The 16,767-nt window shown below is 40.4% G+C and overlaps 1 protein-coding gene across 2 annotated transcripts; it reads right to left on the reverse strand.

Annotated features, from left to right (window-relative positions):
- Nucleotides 1-11,018: 11,018 nt before the first annotated feature.
- On the reverse strand, nt 11,019-16,369 carry Scg2 (secretogranin II). 2 transcript variants are annotated; one of them, XM_013360854.4, is made up of 3 exons: nt 16,213-16,369; nt 12,349-13,315; nt 11,019-12,228 (listed from the first exon to the last, which is right to left on the reverse strand). In XM_013360854.4, exons 2-3 carry the CDS (start codon nt 13,299-13,301, stop codon nt 11,442-11,444), a joined length of 1,740 nt encoding a protein of 579 aa, XP_013216308.1. In that variant the 5' UTR covers nt 13,302-13,315; nt 16,213-16,369; the 3' UTR covers nt 11,019-11,441. The 2 variants fall into 2 exon arrangements, with proteins under 2 accessions (XP_013216308.1, XP_021585671.1); XM_021729996.3 differs by having other exon boundaries at nt 11,019-13,315.
- Between the last annotated feature and the right edge of the window lie 398 nt (nt 16,370-16,767).

Here is a 16,767-nt window from a genome sequence, read left to right on the forward strand (position 1 = left end):
TGAGAAAAACAAATTAATCCAGTGTCCAATACAAAAATGTAAACAGTAGAAAACAGCCTTCCCTGTGTTAAAAACAATAGGTCTCTTCATCTCCCATCTCCCCTGTTTTTCTTCCTAAAATGGTGTCTAGCTTACAGGACAGAAGGTAGAGAGAAAGCATAAGTGTCCTAGGAAGCTCAGGCAGAGTTGGGGTCCTCTGGTGAAATGTCACCAGCTCACTCTGGTCTCTGGAAATTGCAGATGTGCAGGTGCCTCATTCAGATCCCACTTCAGAGATAACTCCCAGCCAGCTCTGAGGGTTATCTGAGAACCTCCAGCTTTAGCTCCTTCAAGGTGTGGGTCAGCTTTCACTCTGGGGTCACACTCTTGTTGTGTGTTCCTGGATGACTTCTGAGCAAGGGAGTGATAACCCAGTCACACTCTTTTTGTGGTGGCTGAATGCCAACGCCTGAGTGCCGTGGTATGGGGACCTATCCGTATCTTCCCATAACAGACTGGCTTTGCTGTGGAGTACCCCATTGGACCACCAGTGACGTTTGTGTCTAGCTCAGTCTCACAGTAGTCCCTGCCCAATTCTGCTTCCTTTCTTTTTCTTCTAGAGCTGTTATTCCCCAATAAATATTGTGCACTCCTACTTCCATCTGAGAGTCCACATCCTACAGCACCCTGCTGGCACCCTGAGACAAGGTCCTGGGTCCAACTGAAGAACGCTTGGGCACCTGACCTAACTCATGGTCTATTTTCTCCGTTTTGTTAATGCCTTTTAGTGGCTTTTGATCAATTCAGCCTCAGCTCAGTTTCTCCTGGTCACTTCCTTCTAAGCATTTACTATGCCCTTTATAAGCCTCAGAAATGGCCACCCAACAGAGCAATAGACATATTCAGGCGCAAAATATTCAAAGTCCATAGCATTCGTATGTAAATTCTTAGGGTAAAAAAACTGATCACCCCAGCTTGGGTCACATGTCCATCCCTGAATCTTTCCTGGGGACAAGAATTCATGGGCCATTATTGACCTTATGTGGCTCCGGGGCTGCAGGTGGGGAAGTTCAAGTTTACCAGCCCCAACCCAGATGCATGAACTTGGAAGAAGCAAGTGCCCTAAGCAGGGTGTGCTGGTGTAACCAGGAGAAAGAAGGAACGAGATGTTAGACATACAAAAACAAAAACTAATTACGTAGTTCCCCAACACGTGGTTTATGTCCTTTAAGATCTCACTGTTCTTATGTCCTCTAAGATCTCACTGTTCTATCACAGAGTTTCATATAAACATGTAATGGCAATAGAATTTGGTAAGTGCTGTTGGAGAAGGAGCTAATATAAAGAAGGAAAAGATTAGATCTGGGAGGATGGTGAAGGCAGGGTATACAATACAGGAAGCCAGAGAAAAGCAGTGTCTGAAAAGTCTTTGTTTGGTCAAGTCCTAAAGGATGAACAAAAACATGGCAGAAAGACAAGAGTGAAGGACCACGCGGTTGGAAAGAATGGGATTAGCCAAGCCAGTGAGGCATGAAGTCCATGTGGAACACCTTTCCTCCCTGAACCCCTTCCGTGGAGGCACGCTGTTTCAGGGTGGACTAAGCCCTACATATCTCCAACCCTGACACAGCCTAGACCCATAAGGCTTCCAGTTTAACAGCAAACCACAATGAGCTGTGTATTTACAGAATCCAACAGATCGATTGCTTGCTCATCTTTTGAAGCTATTTTCTTCAATGTTATGGGTACAGGTGCATTCATGGACAAGGTTAGGGTCTGAATTAGGTTAAAGAGAAATTACAATTCTAAAAGCATATAAGGAAAGCATATTAGGTAATATTAATGATTTTCAAATTAAGACAAATATGTAGATTAAATGAGCACATATACTTATATATATTTACACATGCATACATGGGAGATTAAAATATGTTGAGCATGTCATATAACTCATATGGAAAATGCCTTTTTATTGCAAATGTATTATGCATTATACATGATACATGTTCATAATATTTTCATGTATCTATCATTTGTCACATATATGTGATATTTGTATATATATATATATATATATATATATATATATATATATATATATCTTATATTATATAAGAATACATTTGTCACATAATGGGCAAAATTCTGTACCCCAAGAGTTCTAATTAAAACAGAGCTTCAATGCATCCAAACACACACATTTTTAAAAAAAAAATAAATCTTTTGCTTATCTCTGACTGGAAGTGAATAGAAACATAGAACATATAATTTGGAACTCTTCTCATTCATTTTGTGTTGCCTGTAGTTTGCCTTTATAATATGAGTCTTAGCAGGATCAGATCTTAAGCTCAACAAATAAAAAGCCCAGATCCTGGCTCACTCCATCCAGCAATCTTAGGCTGCTAAACCACTAACAAGGCTCAGGCTGGCACTGTGCCTGCTTATTCTTATTTTCTTAAAGATGCAGGAAGCCTCTAGGTTAAAGCACAAAATTGCTTCCACGGGTCTCATGAATCTTGAAGTGCTTCCCGCCTTGTGCTGATTTCACATTGCCAAGTGCTTCAGAGCTGTAACCCTGACTCTCTTGCTACCATAGCAACCTGTTGGTTCAGAATGAATTGAATTATGGGGTTATCACTACAGGAGGGGGAGGGGCATCTGTTTTATTTACTCTTTTAGACAGTTCACTGTGTAATGCCTATGAATGGAAAACCCAAGAAGGAAAGGTTTTGCTATTTCTTTTTAAAATATAGCATGAATTTTTAAAATATCACAGTTATTAGACATCTATGGTAATCCTAAAGGGGTTAGCTTATCTTTGTACCATCTTTGGAAAGTAGAGAACAAATGAATTTTTTCAAATCCTCGTTATCTTATTGCAAATTAAAAAAAAAAACAAAATGATGGGATCGGGACAGTATGTAAAAAGGACAATGATATTAAACTTGATCTCATCAATTTCCCCTGCCAATCTGGATTAATTTTAGCAAAAACTGAAATTTTAGGCTTAGAATAAACCTGAAGTGTTGGTTCATCCCACCCACAGACTTCTGAATATTCCAGTTCCCATGAAATGGCCTCAGTTAAATTGGACCCCATAACAGATGGAATCAGAACTTGTTGCTCCATCACAAATCATTTCTCAAAATAGATGCAGCATGAGAAATAATTCTGTTTGTAAATGGAGCAAAAGTGCTTTCACAATGTGGTCTGTTTTTGTAGAAATCCATTATATATGTATCTCTCACTACGTAATGTCAAACAGGAGAATATACATTTTGCAGATGGTTAGTAATAGTTGTTGGTTCATTGATCGGGTGGCAACTACTCTGCTCCAGGCACTGTAAAGCAGTTCACACACATTGTCACTAAATCCTTTCAAAAGTCCTGTAAGGCACTCATAATTCCCTACCTTCAGATTCAGTTAGATTAAATGCCTGTCCAGGTAAGTCAGAAAGCCAGGGCTTTACATTTGGTCTTTTTTCCCAGCCCCAAAATTTCTTCTCCAGGTGAAAGCTCTAATACATCAGGTGAGAGAACTTTCTGGATGCTCTTTAAGAACTTTCTGGATGCAGGAATCAACATTTCGGTCAATCCTAACAAGACTACATTTTTATGTGGCAGTCTGAACTACTCAGTAAGACATGAACAAAGACAGTTGTTCAAAACAAAATTTACCAGTAAAAGGAGATGCTAGTACGGGAATCTAGGATAGAGTTCAAACCCCAATTAAGTCCAATATTAAACTACATAATCTTAAAGACAGCGCTGTTTTGAGATTTCAGTGTTCTGAAAACACCAAGACCAAGGGCCCCTCCTGAGGCCAAGTGGAATGCATAGTAGGTCTTATTCTCCTGCACCATTGAGCTGAGAGGACAAGAGGCAGGACACAGGCTCTGGAAAGCAGAGCAGCAGTGAGGAGGTCTGCTTCTCAATGTCTGCCCATCCACCCCACACACGTACTTTGAACAACTGAATGAAAGAGGCATAGTGGCGGGCACTGTGGAGGATACAGAAAAAGTGTTCAGAGCTGGCCCTGGACCGCAAAGAGCATAACATATGACACGTGAGGCAGACGGGTCCATCTGAGGAGCCACAGTCATATAGCAAGGCCTAGAGCATTAAGTATTACGATGAAGGTTAGAGAAAAACCCTGTGATCTCTGGGAAAAGGAACAGTAGGAGCTCTCTGAATGGAGGTAGCAGCATGCGTGCTAAGCCTCTAGGGATGACTTAAATACTAACAGTAGGTAAAGGAGGGACAAGTAAGCAGGCTGAGGAGTCAAAAGTATCAAGATAAAAATATGTGCAGGAGCCACAGGGAGTACGGCTACGGCAACCACATCATTGTGTCTTAGCAAGCCACTGGGGCCTACCTTGCCTAATTCTCCTCTTCCCACCCCCAACCCCCGCCATGAAGTCCAGAAGTCACACCAATGACAATAATTTGATAGGCTTCAAAAGAGCCTGATAAAATAACAAACTTCAAAGTATCAGCAATGCATTTTTATGTGAAAATGTCCTGGATGTAGAAAACAAGGGATATAGACATATGCAAATGATATGGAATTTAGCTACAATGCATATGCGGTTTTGGTCCTCCAGAAAAAAAAAATTGCCAAGGTCTGCTATAATAAACCACCTAGAGGTAGATAGTGTCTGAACACTTGGAGGCAAATCATCATCTTTGTTGCAGATCAAAAGGTATAAAGTAGGGCTGGGGTTGTGGCTCAGTGGTAGAGCACTTGCCTAGCTCGCGTGAGGCACTAGGTTTGAGTCTCAGCACCGCATATAAACAAATGGATAAAATAAAGGTCCATCCACATCTTTAAAAAAAGACATAAAGTTTTTTATGTCTGGCTTTTTAGTCCTTGGTTCTTTTCTCTTTAGAAGTTCCCTGATGAAAGCCCAGGGGTCTTCCTGCCCTTCCACCTGTCAGGAATAATAGTCTCAGATTAAGCTGCATTAGCCATAGTAGCTATTCATTCACTGCCATTGCTTCTATCCACATGTGACTAATCCCATAGCATTATTATAATAGTGATTTTTTTTCAATGGGTCAAAATAACTATAATTCTCACTTATATCGCTAAAAAAATACCAAAATGACTGTACTTTTGTAATATTAGAAAGCTGTAGCATCTGAGAGGATTGCTAATCATGGCCTGGGCCCTTCTGATAATGCATAAATTAAATTGAAAACATAGCTGGACCCAGCTTTCTCAAGTTGAAAGCTCCTGATTGTCCCCTTCCTGCTAAGTTACTGGGGTGCATGAGAGCAGAGCTGTTGCCACGTCTCTTTTGCACCAATGTGGAGGACTTGGTAAGAAAGGATGTTGAAACCTAGATCAAAATTTCATTTCATACTAAAAAACAAAAAGAGCTGGGAATATGAGAATGTAGGTTCAATTCCTGGTACCAAAAAAAAAAAAGGAAGAAGAAGAATTTTATTTTCCCCATAAATTTTATTCTTTGAAAACTCAAGTAAGCCTTACCATATTTATATTGGTATAACAAAAATATTACTTGATATAATAAAATGTTCATAATAAAAATTGGTATAATAAAATTATATACATACCTGTTTTCTTTATCCTATTAACAAAAATTTACTTTCTTTTGCTATTCTACATCCAAAGTCATCTCCATTCCACTCTTCCTACATTTTCTCCTTTTGCCGTCCCCCATCTCCTGGTTCACAATTCATTCATTTACTCACTAACTATTTTGTTAGTGATCTAGATAGCTAGAGAATCAACAATGATTAAAACAAAACAAAAACTTCCCTCTAGAATATCACATGGAATTATGGAGGAGTGGACAGTTCGTAAGATCAGAGTACTGTTAGCTGTATAAATGCAAAAGAAAAACACTGAGTAAAGAAAGGGAATACAGAACAAATGTTTGAGTTAAAGTTTTAGGAAGTTTTAGGAAAAATTGCACCAAAAAGTCAAATCTGAATGAACACTTGAAGGAGGTAAGGGATGAAATCATGCAGTTCTTTGAGGAGTTAGCATTTCTGAAAGAGGAACAGGAAATGCAAGAGTCTTGAGGAGGAATAAACATGGCATTTTGAAGCACAAGGAGGAGACTATTGTAGAAGAGAAGGATAGAGCAGAGGGGAAAGTGTCTGGAATTTAATTCAGAGCTGGATCGTGTAAGTCATTGCAGATCAGCACAATAAAGTTGGTCCTTGGGCTACATGTCATCTTGTCTAGGTCACCATTGGATCATAATGATGGCTACCTTGAATATGTGGTGAAAAGACAGATCTGACATGGTTGAGAGAAGATCACAGTTTATAGAACGCTTGTAACAATGGATGGTGTGAGAAAATGTGCATTTATTTTGAGTTTGGAACAAGATTTACTGCCAGTAATGAATGGATTATAAGACAAAAAGCAGAGTCACTAATGAAAATAATAAGTGACAAACATCTGCTTTAGGCTGAGTGGCTGGGGTAGAAAAGTCTGTGAGAGGAGCCAGAATTTTGTCAAGGAGTGGAAATCAAGAATTATACTGGGCTGGAGATACAGCTCAGTTGATAGAGTGCTTGCCTTGCATGCACAAGGCTCTAGCTTCAATCCCCAGCACCACCACCAAAAAAAAAAAAAAATCTTCTATAGATGTTACATTTGAGATATCTATTAGACACCCAAGTGCCAATGGCATCTAGACAGTTGAAATTTTAAGTGTGGCATTCACAGAAACATGAGCTAGACACACAGATTTGGCAGTTATCAAACAGTCGTTGGTAGTGAAAGCTAGGACACTTGATGGGATCATCCAAAGGTTACAAAGTCTGAACTCTGGTCTCCAATATTGGAGATCAAGAAGACGCAGAGGAGACTGAGAAAGAGTAGTCAGTGAGATAGAGAGAGGCCGCATGATCAGTGGCCTGAACCAAGCAAAGGAGGTGTTTAAAAGTTAAAAGGTGATGTCATGGTCAAAGACTACTAAGTCATAGAAGGTGAGGACTAGAAGCTGATATCAGATTTTATAATTTTATAATTAAAACTGAAAAGATCTAATTCTATGGAAGGGGAGAATCTGGATGAGGACACACCACTCTTTAATGGGATTTTTCTGTAACGGGAAGAGGAGGCCTGGGGTGGCAGGTATAGGGGAAAGGGATCTGGAGAGAACTTTTATTTGCTTTGCTGGTTGGCTTTGCAGCCAAGAGAAAGAAGCCCATTTGTAGGCTGATAGGAATGACTGAGTAAAGAAGAAAAAGTGGACAATTGCCGAAACAAGTTTCTTGAGTAAGGGAGAAGTCAGGATCCAGTGCACAAGTGAGGGGTTAATAAAAACGGAACCACAGATCAGTCATCCAAAAATCAAAAACAGGAAAGTAGACCACTTTGTCACAGATGCAGGTGGTGGGCCCAAGTGAAGGTGAGGATCCGTAGTCCTTCTTGGGATGCTCTTTTTGTTTTTTTTCCTCAGTGAAACTGAAAGCCAGATAATTATCTGGGAGCATTGATTGTGGAAATTTTCAGAGTGAAAATTATGGTACTATTGGCTAAGGAATGGGAGATGACTAAATTAAGGATTTCTGACAACTACAGAGGAGTAGCATTACGGGCCATTGGAGGGTCATGAACATGTAGGTATCTGCCAAGGCAGTTATGTGTCTTGCTCCTGCTAACTTCAATGGTAAGAGAGGAGGGATGAGTAAGTACAAATTGAACTTAACTAAGTTGTTCAGCAAAAAAAACAATACAATAAAACATGAGACAGAAGAGAGGTAAGAATGTTTGCAAGGGAGTGACATTGATGACTAACCTGGAAATGTACACTGGACAAGGTGGCTGGCGAAGAGTAAAGGAGATGAGCAGGACTCAAAAGGCGGTCAATGGATTCCATTTTTTGGTGGTTGGAAGGATTATTGGAAATGAGGTGGTAGAGGAAGAGCACTGAAAGAATATAAGCTGATGTGTTAGAAAGAAATGCTCAAATTGAGATTGAAGATAGGTTGCAGTTCTTAACAAGAAAGAAGGACATGAACATACAGAGAGAAAATAGAGAATGAAGCCTGGGGAACTGGAAAGATTGTCTTCGAGGATATGGAAATCAACAAGCGTTTAGACAAACAGTGCTAGAAAGTGTGACAGAGGGCAGGAGCAGCTGTCTTCCATGAACGAGACGAAGTGACCTGGGAGGAAGATAAAGACAGCCACAAGGGACAGTGAGTGCTGGCATGAAATTCATATGTGAATATTTTTATGGAAGAGAGAAGGGAAAAGTACTGGAATTGGCAAAAAGAAAGGAAGAGAATCTGTAAGGGAATCTGCCACCTTTGTGGAAAGGAAGAAATTGAAAAGCATTGTCACAGAAATTGATGGTGCCGAGTATTTTGCTTATATAATCTTGAGTATTAATTGGCATAAAGAGAAACTTCATTGAGTATGTGGAAGAGTACAAGCTGGGGCTCAGGAAGGTGATGAGAAGAGTTTAGAGAAGTCTGAGTACAGCAGATGAAGAGTGACTTGGAAGTCTTGTTACAAAGAGCATGTTCAGATGGGTTCTAACTGTCCCCACAAGCCACAAGCATGAAGGAGAGGGAAGGTTTGGCAGGTGAGGGTCTTGCAGGGAGTCTACAGAATTCCAGGCTCCCACCTGATTCCCACTGATGCCGAGATGGACTTCTGAAAAGGTGTGGGGGCAGTTTTAGGATACAGTTTCTCTCTCTCTTCCTGGTGGTAACCTGCAGGGGCTCTCTGCTTGGAAGGCTTGAGCTACCTTTGACTTCTGATGAAGGAGGTTTCTGACAGGGAGAGGAGCCGTGTTGCTTTCATTTCAACTAATGTGCAATCCACATCCTTGAATAGAACTTTCCTTTCTTAGGCTAGGGAGCAACATACTGAAGTACTTATGAAAAATAAAAGCTTTGGATCAGGCATAAGTTAGTCTGATGAGTCAATAGCTGGGAACATTATGTTACTGCAAAAAGGCAAAGATGCTTGCTGACTGATGTCTTGGAGTACCACTCCACCACCAATCACTGGGGAGGTCAGGCAGAACATATGTATCCCACATTAAAATATCTTCCGACTGCCAATCTGAAATGTCTCCCTTAGAGTCATGGAACTGCAAGCCCAACTGAGGCTTCAAGAGGGAAACTCCGTGCAGCGGAGAGTAAGGGTCTGTCTGCATCCCCACCCATCTGTGTGTAAATCCCAACCTGGAGATTCGTTAGCTGTGTCTGTTAGTTAACTTGCTCTTGTTGCCTAATTTCTCAATAGAGTATTTAAACATCATAGTGACAAAATTCTGTTGGGTGGAAATGCAGGTGCCTCATTCTTAGTTTTGCTTTGGGCTGGGGTGGAAATACCACAGTAGACTTAGAATCCAGGGAAGAGCTTACTGCATGATACAGAAAATTAGAGAGTAATTAAACAGTGGTTGAGTGATGTATATGGAGGCTGGAAAAGCATGGTGTATAAATATGTTCCCTAGATTTTAAACTGCATATTGTCCCAGTTTTCTCCATTTGAAGGAGCTCCAGCTTGCTCTTGTTTACCCCCCGTACATCTGACTCCATTCACAGCAAAGCATCAGGCCCAAGTGGAAGGGCACAGTGAGAAGGATCATGGTTGATTACGGGTGAAAGTCCCACTCCACCACTAACCAGGTATACAACAGTGGCAGCTTATCTCACCCTTCTGAGTTTCCACAGATAAGAATAACCTCGATCTCCGAGGGCTCTGGAGAAAATGAACTGGTACCCCATGCCGCAGTGCTTTCTGCAGACAGGCATCCGCAGTGTCTACTTCATAGCACTGCCTGTGGGGTAGTAACGGCCTATCTTGAATGTATTAGAGAGCAAGGACACCCGTGAGAAACTCTGTAGGGATGACCACCTCCAAGGCCTCCTCCACCTACAGATTCCAAAATCCCATGAAATTGTCCGAAAATTGAATGGAAAATAGTCTGGGAAGAAAGTAGGAAAACCTACATTCAGTATTTTCCCCAAGGCATCCAGGCCCTCCCAAGGCTACCTTTTGTCAGCTCAGGGATCCCCCCATGCACGCGCGTGCACGCGCACACACACACACACACACACACACACACACACACACACACACACACAAATGAGCCCTCCTTTGGAAGTAACCCATGTGAAACCACGTGAGCTATCACTATCCCACTTCCGGAGTCGCAACCCTCAGCTCAAAGGGCACCTCCCAGACAGGCAGTGCGGTGAAATGATTAAAAAACAAACATTGACAATTCTGACTGCTGGACGACTTGGGGAAAGATATTCAAATTTTCTCTTTTGTTTTCCCACATATAAAGGGGAAGAGGGGTGATGCTAGAAACAGAGCCCTGACAGTGACCTGGAGTGTACTAAAGGAGCTAAAAAGTCTGCAAAGTGTTTAGTATAATGCCTGCCATGCCATCAGGACATCATGTGTAATGACTATTTATTTGACACACACTGTGATGATTACGCACTACCCAGTCCACCGCGCAGCAGAGAGGGCACTCGGTCATTCCCCCTGCAACTGTGCCCTGTCACTTGCCTAATGGTCAGTTTGGAGAGCCTCTGGCTACAGCCTTGTCTTCTGGGGACCAGAGCATCCTGGGAATAGGCAGGTTGCTTTCAACTTTGTAGACATTTGTGCTTGCCACGTATTCTATTCTCTCTCTCTTTTAAATTTGTTTGTTTTAAAGTGGTTATGGGTATGAGAGATTTCAATGTCTTTATTTTGTAAATCAAGGGTGAAAGACATAAATACTACACCAAAATGTTTATCCCATAAATGATATATGTGTGTAACACCGTGGGGAAGCATAAACAGTGGGCTGTTAGAAGATGCTGCTTCCTGCAGGCAGATAGCATGAACACATATCCATCCCATTATCTCTTACCTGGATTGCCAGGGACAGGAATAATTTTCTCTCTTGGCTCCAGACAGCTTGCTCCACAGTCATCAGCTCTGGTTTTCCCGAATCAAGAGTCCAAAGGTGTCCAGAAATAACATTTATTAACCACCAATAAAACACACAATAGAAAAGGCCTTATAAATAAAACTATATATTTATAATGCTTTATTGTTTTTGCTCCAGTACTCCACAAAACACTACAGACAGTAACAAAATAATTCAATAAATATTAAAAATTTTCAAGAGAATTATAGGACACTCTTTATCGTATGTGAGCATCAACAATGCCACAGCCATTAGATACACTGTTCAACACTATCATAGATATCTTTCTTGAATAAAGGACATAATAATTTTTTTTTAATCCAGAGTCATAACATTTACACAGAATCCATACACAAGAGAACAACTCAGAGCGAGTGAAGCAGACTCCCCAGGGACCTGGAATCATCTGCCTGTACATCATTTAAAGATATTACAGTGTTAACAGGATAGAAGTCAACACACTAAAGAGAAATGCTGGGGTTCGCTTGGGGTGAGAGGAGTGAAAATGGGGCAGTTGAGGAATGCCGCCTACATATTTTCCATGGCTCGCTTGGCAACGTGCTCCCTCCCCTTTTCTGCCTTTTCTTGGTTGAGGTACTCCAGAACTTTCATTAGCAGGTCTTCATCCAAGTACTGTCTGTTCGGGGTGTCGTCGTTCTTCGGGGACCCCACCGGGAATCTCTTGCTCACCGGGGACGGTTTCTCAGTCTCCTGGGAGTTGCCTTGGCTCAGATGCTCCTTGATCGCCTGCTCCAGTTGCTCTTCTTCCTGGAGGTCATCTTCAGATGAGCCTGGACTGGTCACTCGCTTCACCTGGTTTGAATTCATGATCTCAGGGTACTTCACCAGCATCCGGGCCAAGTACTCTCCCAACTCTTGGTCCTTGTCATTCGGGTTTTCCAACGCCACTTGTCTGTTTTCAACGTCAGGCATCCAGGCAGCTTTGGGGAGCTGGTTTGCTCTAGATCTTCCAGGGCCGTAGGGGAGCCTCAGCAGAACCTTCTCTCGGTTATACGGATTGGGAAAATATGGAGGCTTTTGATTGGTGGCACTCTCCATCCCTAAAAGATTTAGAATGTCCTCAACGCTGAGTCCATCTGGTAAGGCCTCTGTCACGGCATGACCAGGTGTCTTGGGGTACCCACTCTTGGAGAGCATCTTATTTGGGAACAGGTCCGGATGGTCTAAGTCAGCCTCTGAGACGTCGTCTAAGTCAGCAGGAAGGTCAAGGTCCTGCTCGGGCTCCACGGACCCACTTGGCTTCTCCCCGGTTTTGAGCATGTCGATCAGGTCTTCAGGGGGGATCTGTAAATTCCTGGAGATTTCAATCAACTGATAAATGGACTGAGAATCAAGGGGTTTCTCAAAGAGCTTGGCTGCTCTTTCCCCATTTTGCCCATTCTGCGACCTCCCACCCCCGGCGGCACTCACTAACCTTTTCAAATAGGCGATCACTTTGGCAACGTCGTCTGAGAGCTGGACCTTATTCTCTTTCTGGAGATCTTCATCCTGGAGCCCCTGCTGCCCCGAACGCTTCATTTCTTCGTTGATGTGTTCATTCTTTTCCATATTCTCTTTGCTGTCCCTCGCCTCTTCCTGGGTGTGAGTCTCTATTTTCTCCTCCACCGGGTTCCAGTCTTCTCCCCCGACCACATCTTCATAGGCGATGTTACTGGCCTTGTAGAGGTCATCCTCGTCATCTGTGTACAGCTTTTGCTCCTCGTCGGCCCTCTCCCTTTTCTGGCTGCTTGGTCCCGTCAGTTTGCCCAGCTCTTGGAAGACAGACTCCAGGGTAGCAAGACTTTGAGGTGTGTACTGTTCCTCTACTATTTCATTGGTGCGTTTGAAGGGGTTGTCCCTGGAATTCTCTTCGTACATCAGAGGGAATCGCATGTGCTTGAGCTTCCTCTCTGGCCACTGCTGAGTTTCATAATCATCCGTCACATCCCCAGGGAAGTTCTTTTCCGAATTCATGGCATAGGGCTTGTTTTCTTTCAGTGCAGACTGAGGCTCCCTTTCTGCCTGCCTCAGCGCTTCAAGGATTATCTTCATCCACTCGTCTTCGCTCAGCGAATCCCTTGAGCTCTCCAGCAGGTGGCTTTCCTCGCCGTTTTCTTTTGGCTGAAGGGGAACAGAGACACCTTGGTAGGGATTATAGTCTGGGCTGCTTTCTTCTCTGTGAGCTTGCTGCCGGAGCTTTTCTATGTACTCCAAAGCCCGGATCATCTCGGGACTGGGAAACTTTTGGGCATTTTCCAATCTTGGGTCTGGTTCTTTCTGAAGCAGTTGGTTTCTCTGGAATGAAGCTGCCTCAACTCCAGAGATGAAGAAAATTAAATGGATGAGAGACAGGGCTGCTCCAAGCTGGTGGGTCTTAGCTTCTGCCATATTTTAAAGATTTCCTTAAAGCATAGAAAACATGAATTAAGACAAATGAGACTGACTTGAAGACACTATAGCAAAACAAATAGACCACTGAGCAGGAAAAAAAAAAAAAGACTAGACAATTTCACATTGCACTGAAGATAGCTCTCTAAAGTCCACAAATTATCTTCCATGTGATTCTCCCAAACTAACTCCAGGAATCTTTAGCAAAATTGCCACTCACTTGAATCAAACTTGCATAGTTTCCTCAGTTAAAACAGTAACAAAAACACTGTCATGAGTTTTCTCAAATTGTTTCATTTCTAAAACTTATAGTTTGATTTTTAGTACATGTTGTTTTTTTTTAATAAAAGAGGAAAAAACTCTCCAAGATAAATTGCAGTTACCTCATATAGCATTATAGTAAAACCATTGGAAAAATAATTTGTTATAAAACACACAGGTACACACACAATTTTATCATTAAGACTGTAACAAAAAACATGTGGTTTGTTTTATGAATTATTCATCAATTTTTGTTGTAGGAACACAACAGAAGCAGTTGTTATATATTGATACTATACAGTATATTAGTGTCAATTTGCTATATATATTGATGCTATACAGTATATTAGTGTCAATTGTATGGAATTTCTGGATGGATATCATATGGATATTTTTCAGAAATAATTTTTCTTACTCTGACATCAAATCCATCTAGCAATTAATGACCTTCTTCAGGTCATAGCAAGTAAGCTCAACCAATATAGTTTCTTTCTGTGTCAGAAAAGTCTCTGTGCTCTATATTTCTTCTAATAATTAAATTATGACTACTTGCAAAACACAATTATGGTTTTATGTTTCATCAGCCCTCAAGAGTGTATAGTAAATAATAACAGATGTTACAGAGAGAACATAAGTTTACTTAACTAGTCTATTTCTAAACTTGTAAGTGCTCAGATTCAGTTTGTCTTATGTCTGTGTCTATTTTTGTGTGGACCTGTGAAATCTTAAAATGACTCATACTGTTAAAAAAAAGCTTAAAATAACTACTATGTAAATCCCAATTTAGATAAACACAGACAATGTGTTGAATTCTTCCTACTTAAAACTCTTCATTCATTTTTTTTTCTCCAGCTCTTTAAAAATCTCATGAATTAGCAAGAGGATTAGTTTTTACATGTTTTATATTTGGCATTGCTGATGTTGAAAAGCTATTTCAACAGCAATTTCATTGTAAATAAAATTCATTTAAAATAAGTTCACAAATTTTTTCATGTCTTTACCGGTTCATGGTTTTGTGATAGATAAGATATATGTGCAAAATTTTCTGTTACATTTGAAATCAATTGTGGAAAGTACCATTGTTCACTAGATCATATCAGGAATTAATGTTTTCAGTTTTTGAGCTTAAAAATAGTATAATTATAGAAACTTTACACAGTTACATTACTTCTATTAAAATAATCCCTATTAACTCAATTACTTAGTTTACTGAAAGAAAAGCCCTTAAAGGTATTTCAAAAAATACATCCAAAATATTTGCCCTGAATAAGTGTGTACTATAATTTTATTCATAAAATTCTTAGGTTTAAGTACATTATACATATTATACATTCCTCTTCATATTATTTCAAGATTAATTTAGTTTTGGTAATCATTTTCAATACTGGCTTTTTAAATAGTAATCTTAAAACCTGATTGAAATTATTTTCTTGGAAACTATTTTCTTTAGTTATTCTTAATATATGGATTATGTGCTTGTCTTTAAAATTGGTTCTTTGGAAGTAGGTTTTTCTGTAGAGTTGGAGTGAAATACTCATTGCAATTGTTTAAACCACAGCTAACAAGTACTACCCTTTGGTCATTTATCCCGATTCAGTTTGGATGACATAGTCACAGCCTTTCAGACTCAAAAGATTTCTTTCCCTGGTTGCAGTTCAACAGCTCTAATATATGATACAGGGTTTGAGTTAAAATTTAATTTTCTATCAAGGTCACTTGATAGCTATCATTAAAATATGTTAAGTTAAAATGTCATTTATACCAAAATCAGACAGGAACATCAACAATGGAGCAGTAACACATGTGGATATATCTAATTTGAGCAATTCAACTAGTTGAGATAAAAAAAAAAAACTTGATCCGAATCAAAATCTTTAGCAAAGTATTATACAATCTCTTTCAATCAAAGAACAATAATTCCAGTAATAATTTGTACAGTTATGAATGTTCTCAACATGTATTCAACATCATCATTTCTCTATAATTCATGGTCATATCTAACCTGTACCCCAAGATACTATTTCACCCTAGAAAAAGGAAGAAGTCTGTTTTTATGATCATTCTAAGCTACTTCCCCAGGACTACAATTTAGAGATAATAATGGAAGCCCTTAATATTACCATTTCAGAATAATTAAATATAGTTAGTTAATTTAGAGCTCTTGTGAGGTAAATATAGAAGGAAAGAATAGTTCTAAATTGGTTTTCTCTATGACTAATGTGTCTAACAGCCCTTGAATCATTGGTAACCTACTGTTACGAATATTAAGCACATAAATTGTATCCCTGGGTTTGTATCTGGCTCTTAAGCAACCACACATTAAGGAAGGAAACAAAATATCAGGTGTGGCCAACTTTATGTTAATATGTGTATTGGCACTAAAATCCTTAACTTTTCACTCTTTTTACATAGGGTTATCTGATAGCATTTAAGTTAATAAATAGCCAACAGCGAGTAGGAGAAATCACAGACGCAATCATGGACATACACATATGGTATCCTTACATTGGCGGAAGAGCAGCAGGTTGCTCTTCAGTTTTCTATCGATTGTAAGCTTGTCAAGCGTTCGTTTTTTCTTCTCAGCTAGGAATTGAGGGGGAAACACGCAGTTCGCAACTTTCCAGTAAATCCAAGAGAAAAGCAGCCTTACCTCTGTCTTACAGGGCAGGGAAGGTCCACAGCATGTTCCTCCTGGTCCGCAGGCTGAGCTCCTCGGGCCGTTTCAGCACCCGGACAGCTCCTGGGCTTATAGGGAGCCGCCGCGCCTGACTCCGCACTGCACACTGACGTCACCGGCTCAGCCACAAACCCCAGCACAAGCGAGCTTTTTCAAAGGATCCCAGAGAAAATAATCACTTTATGTATTTTTTAAAGTGTTGCATGCTTACGCCACCTGTCTTTTTGTGGCAAAAACTGCAGTTCCCCTTTTTCTTTTATCAAAATCTTTGAGGCTTGAAATAAAATGCTTTGCACAAATTCCCTTAGAAATCTGTCAGATAGACATGACTAATTGCAAGATAATTTCGTCTGTGTTCTGATGTTCTAATACCTTGCTATAATGGTTTTTGTTGTCACTTTTGTTGGTTTTGCTGCCATCCTCACTGTTAGAAGAAAGTTTTGCAGATAAGGATTATTTTGTTTCATTGTCCACGAAGAAATTGCTTTATCATTTCCTGGTATTACCTAAGATGAATGGAGGACATGT

The sequence above is a fragment of the Ictidomys tridecemlineatus genome, chromosome 7 (assembly GCF_052094955.1).
Source record: "Ictidomys tridecemlineatus isolate mIctTri1 chromosome 7, mIctTri1.hap1, whole genome shotgun sequence".
NCBI classification, from domain to species: domain Eukaryota; kingdom Metazoa; phylum Chordata; class Mammalia; order Rodentia; family Sciuridae; genus Ictidomys; species Ictidomys tridecemlineatus.

What these genes read in the sequence shown, in the direction of transcription:
- Scg2 (XM_021729996.3), bottom strand. Translation starts at nt 13,301, where the DNA reads ATGGCAGAAGCTAAGACCCACCAGCTTGGAGCAGCCCTGTCTCTCATC.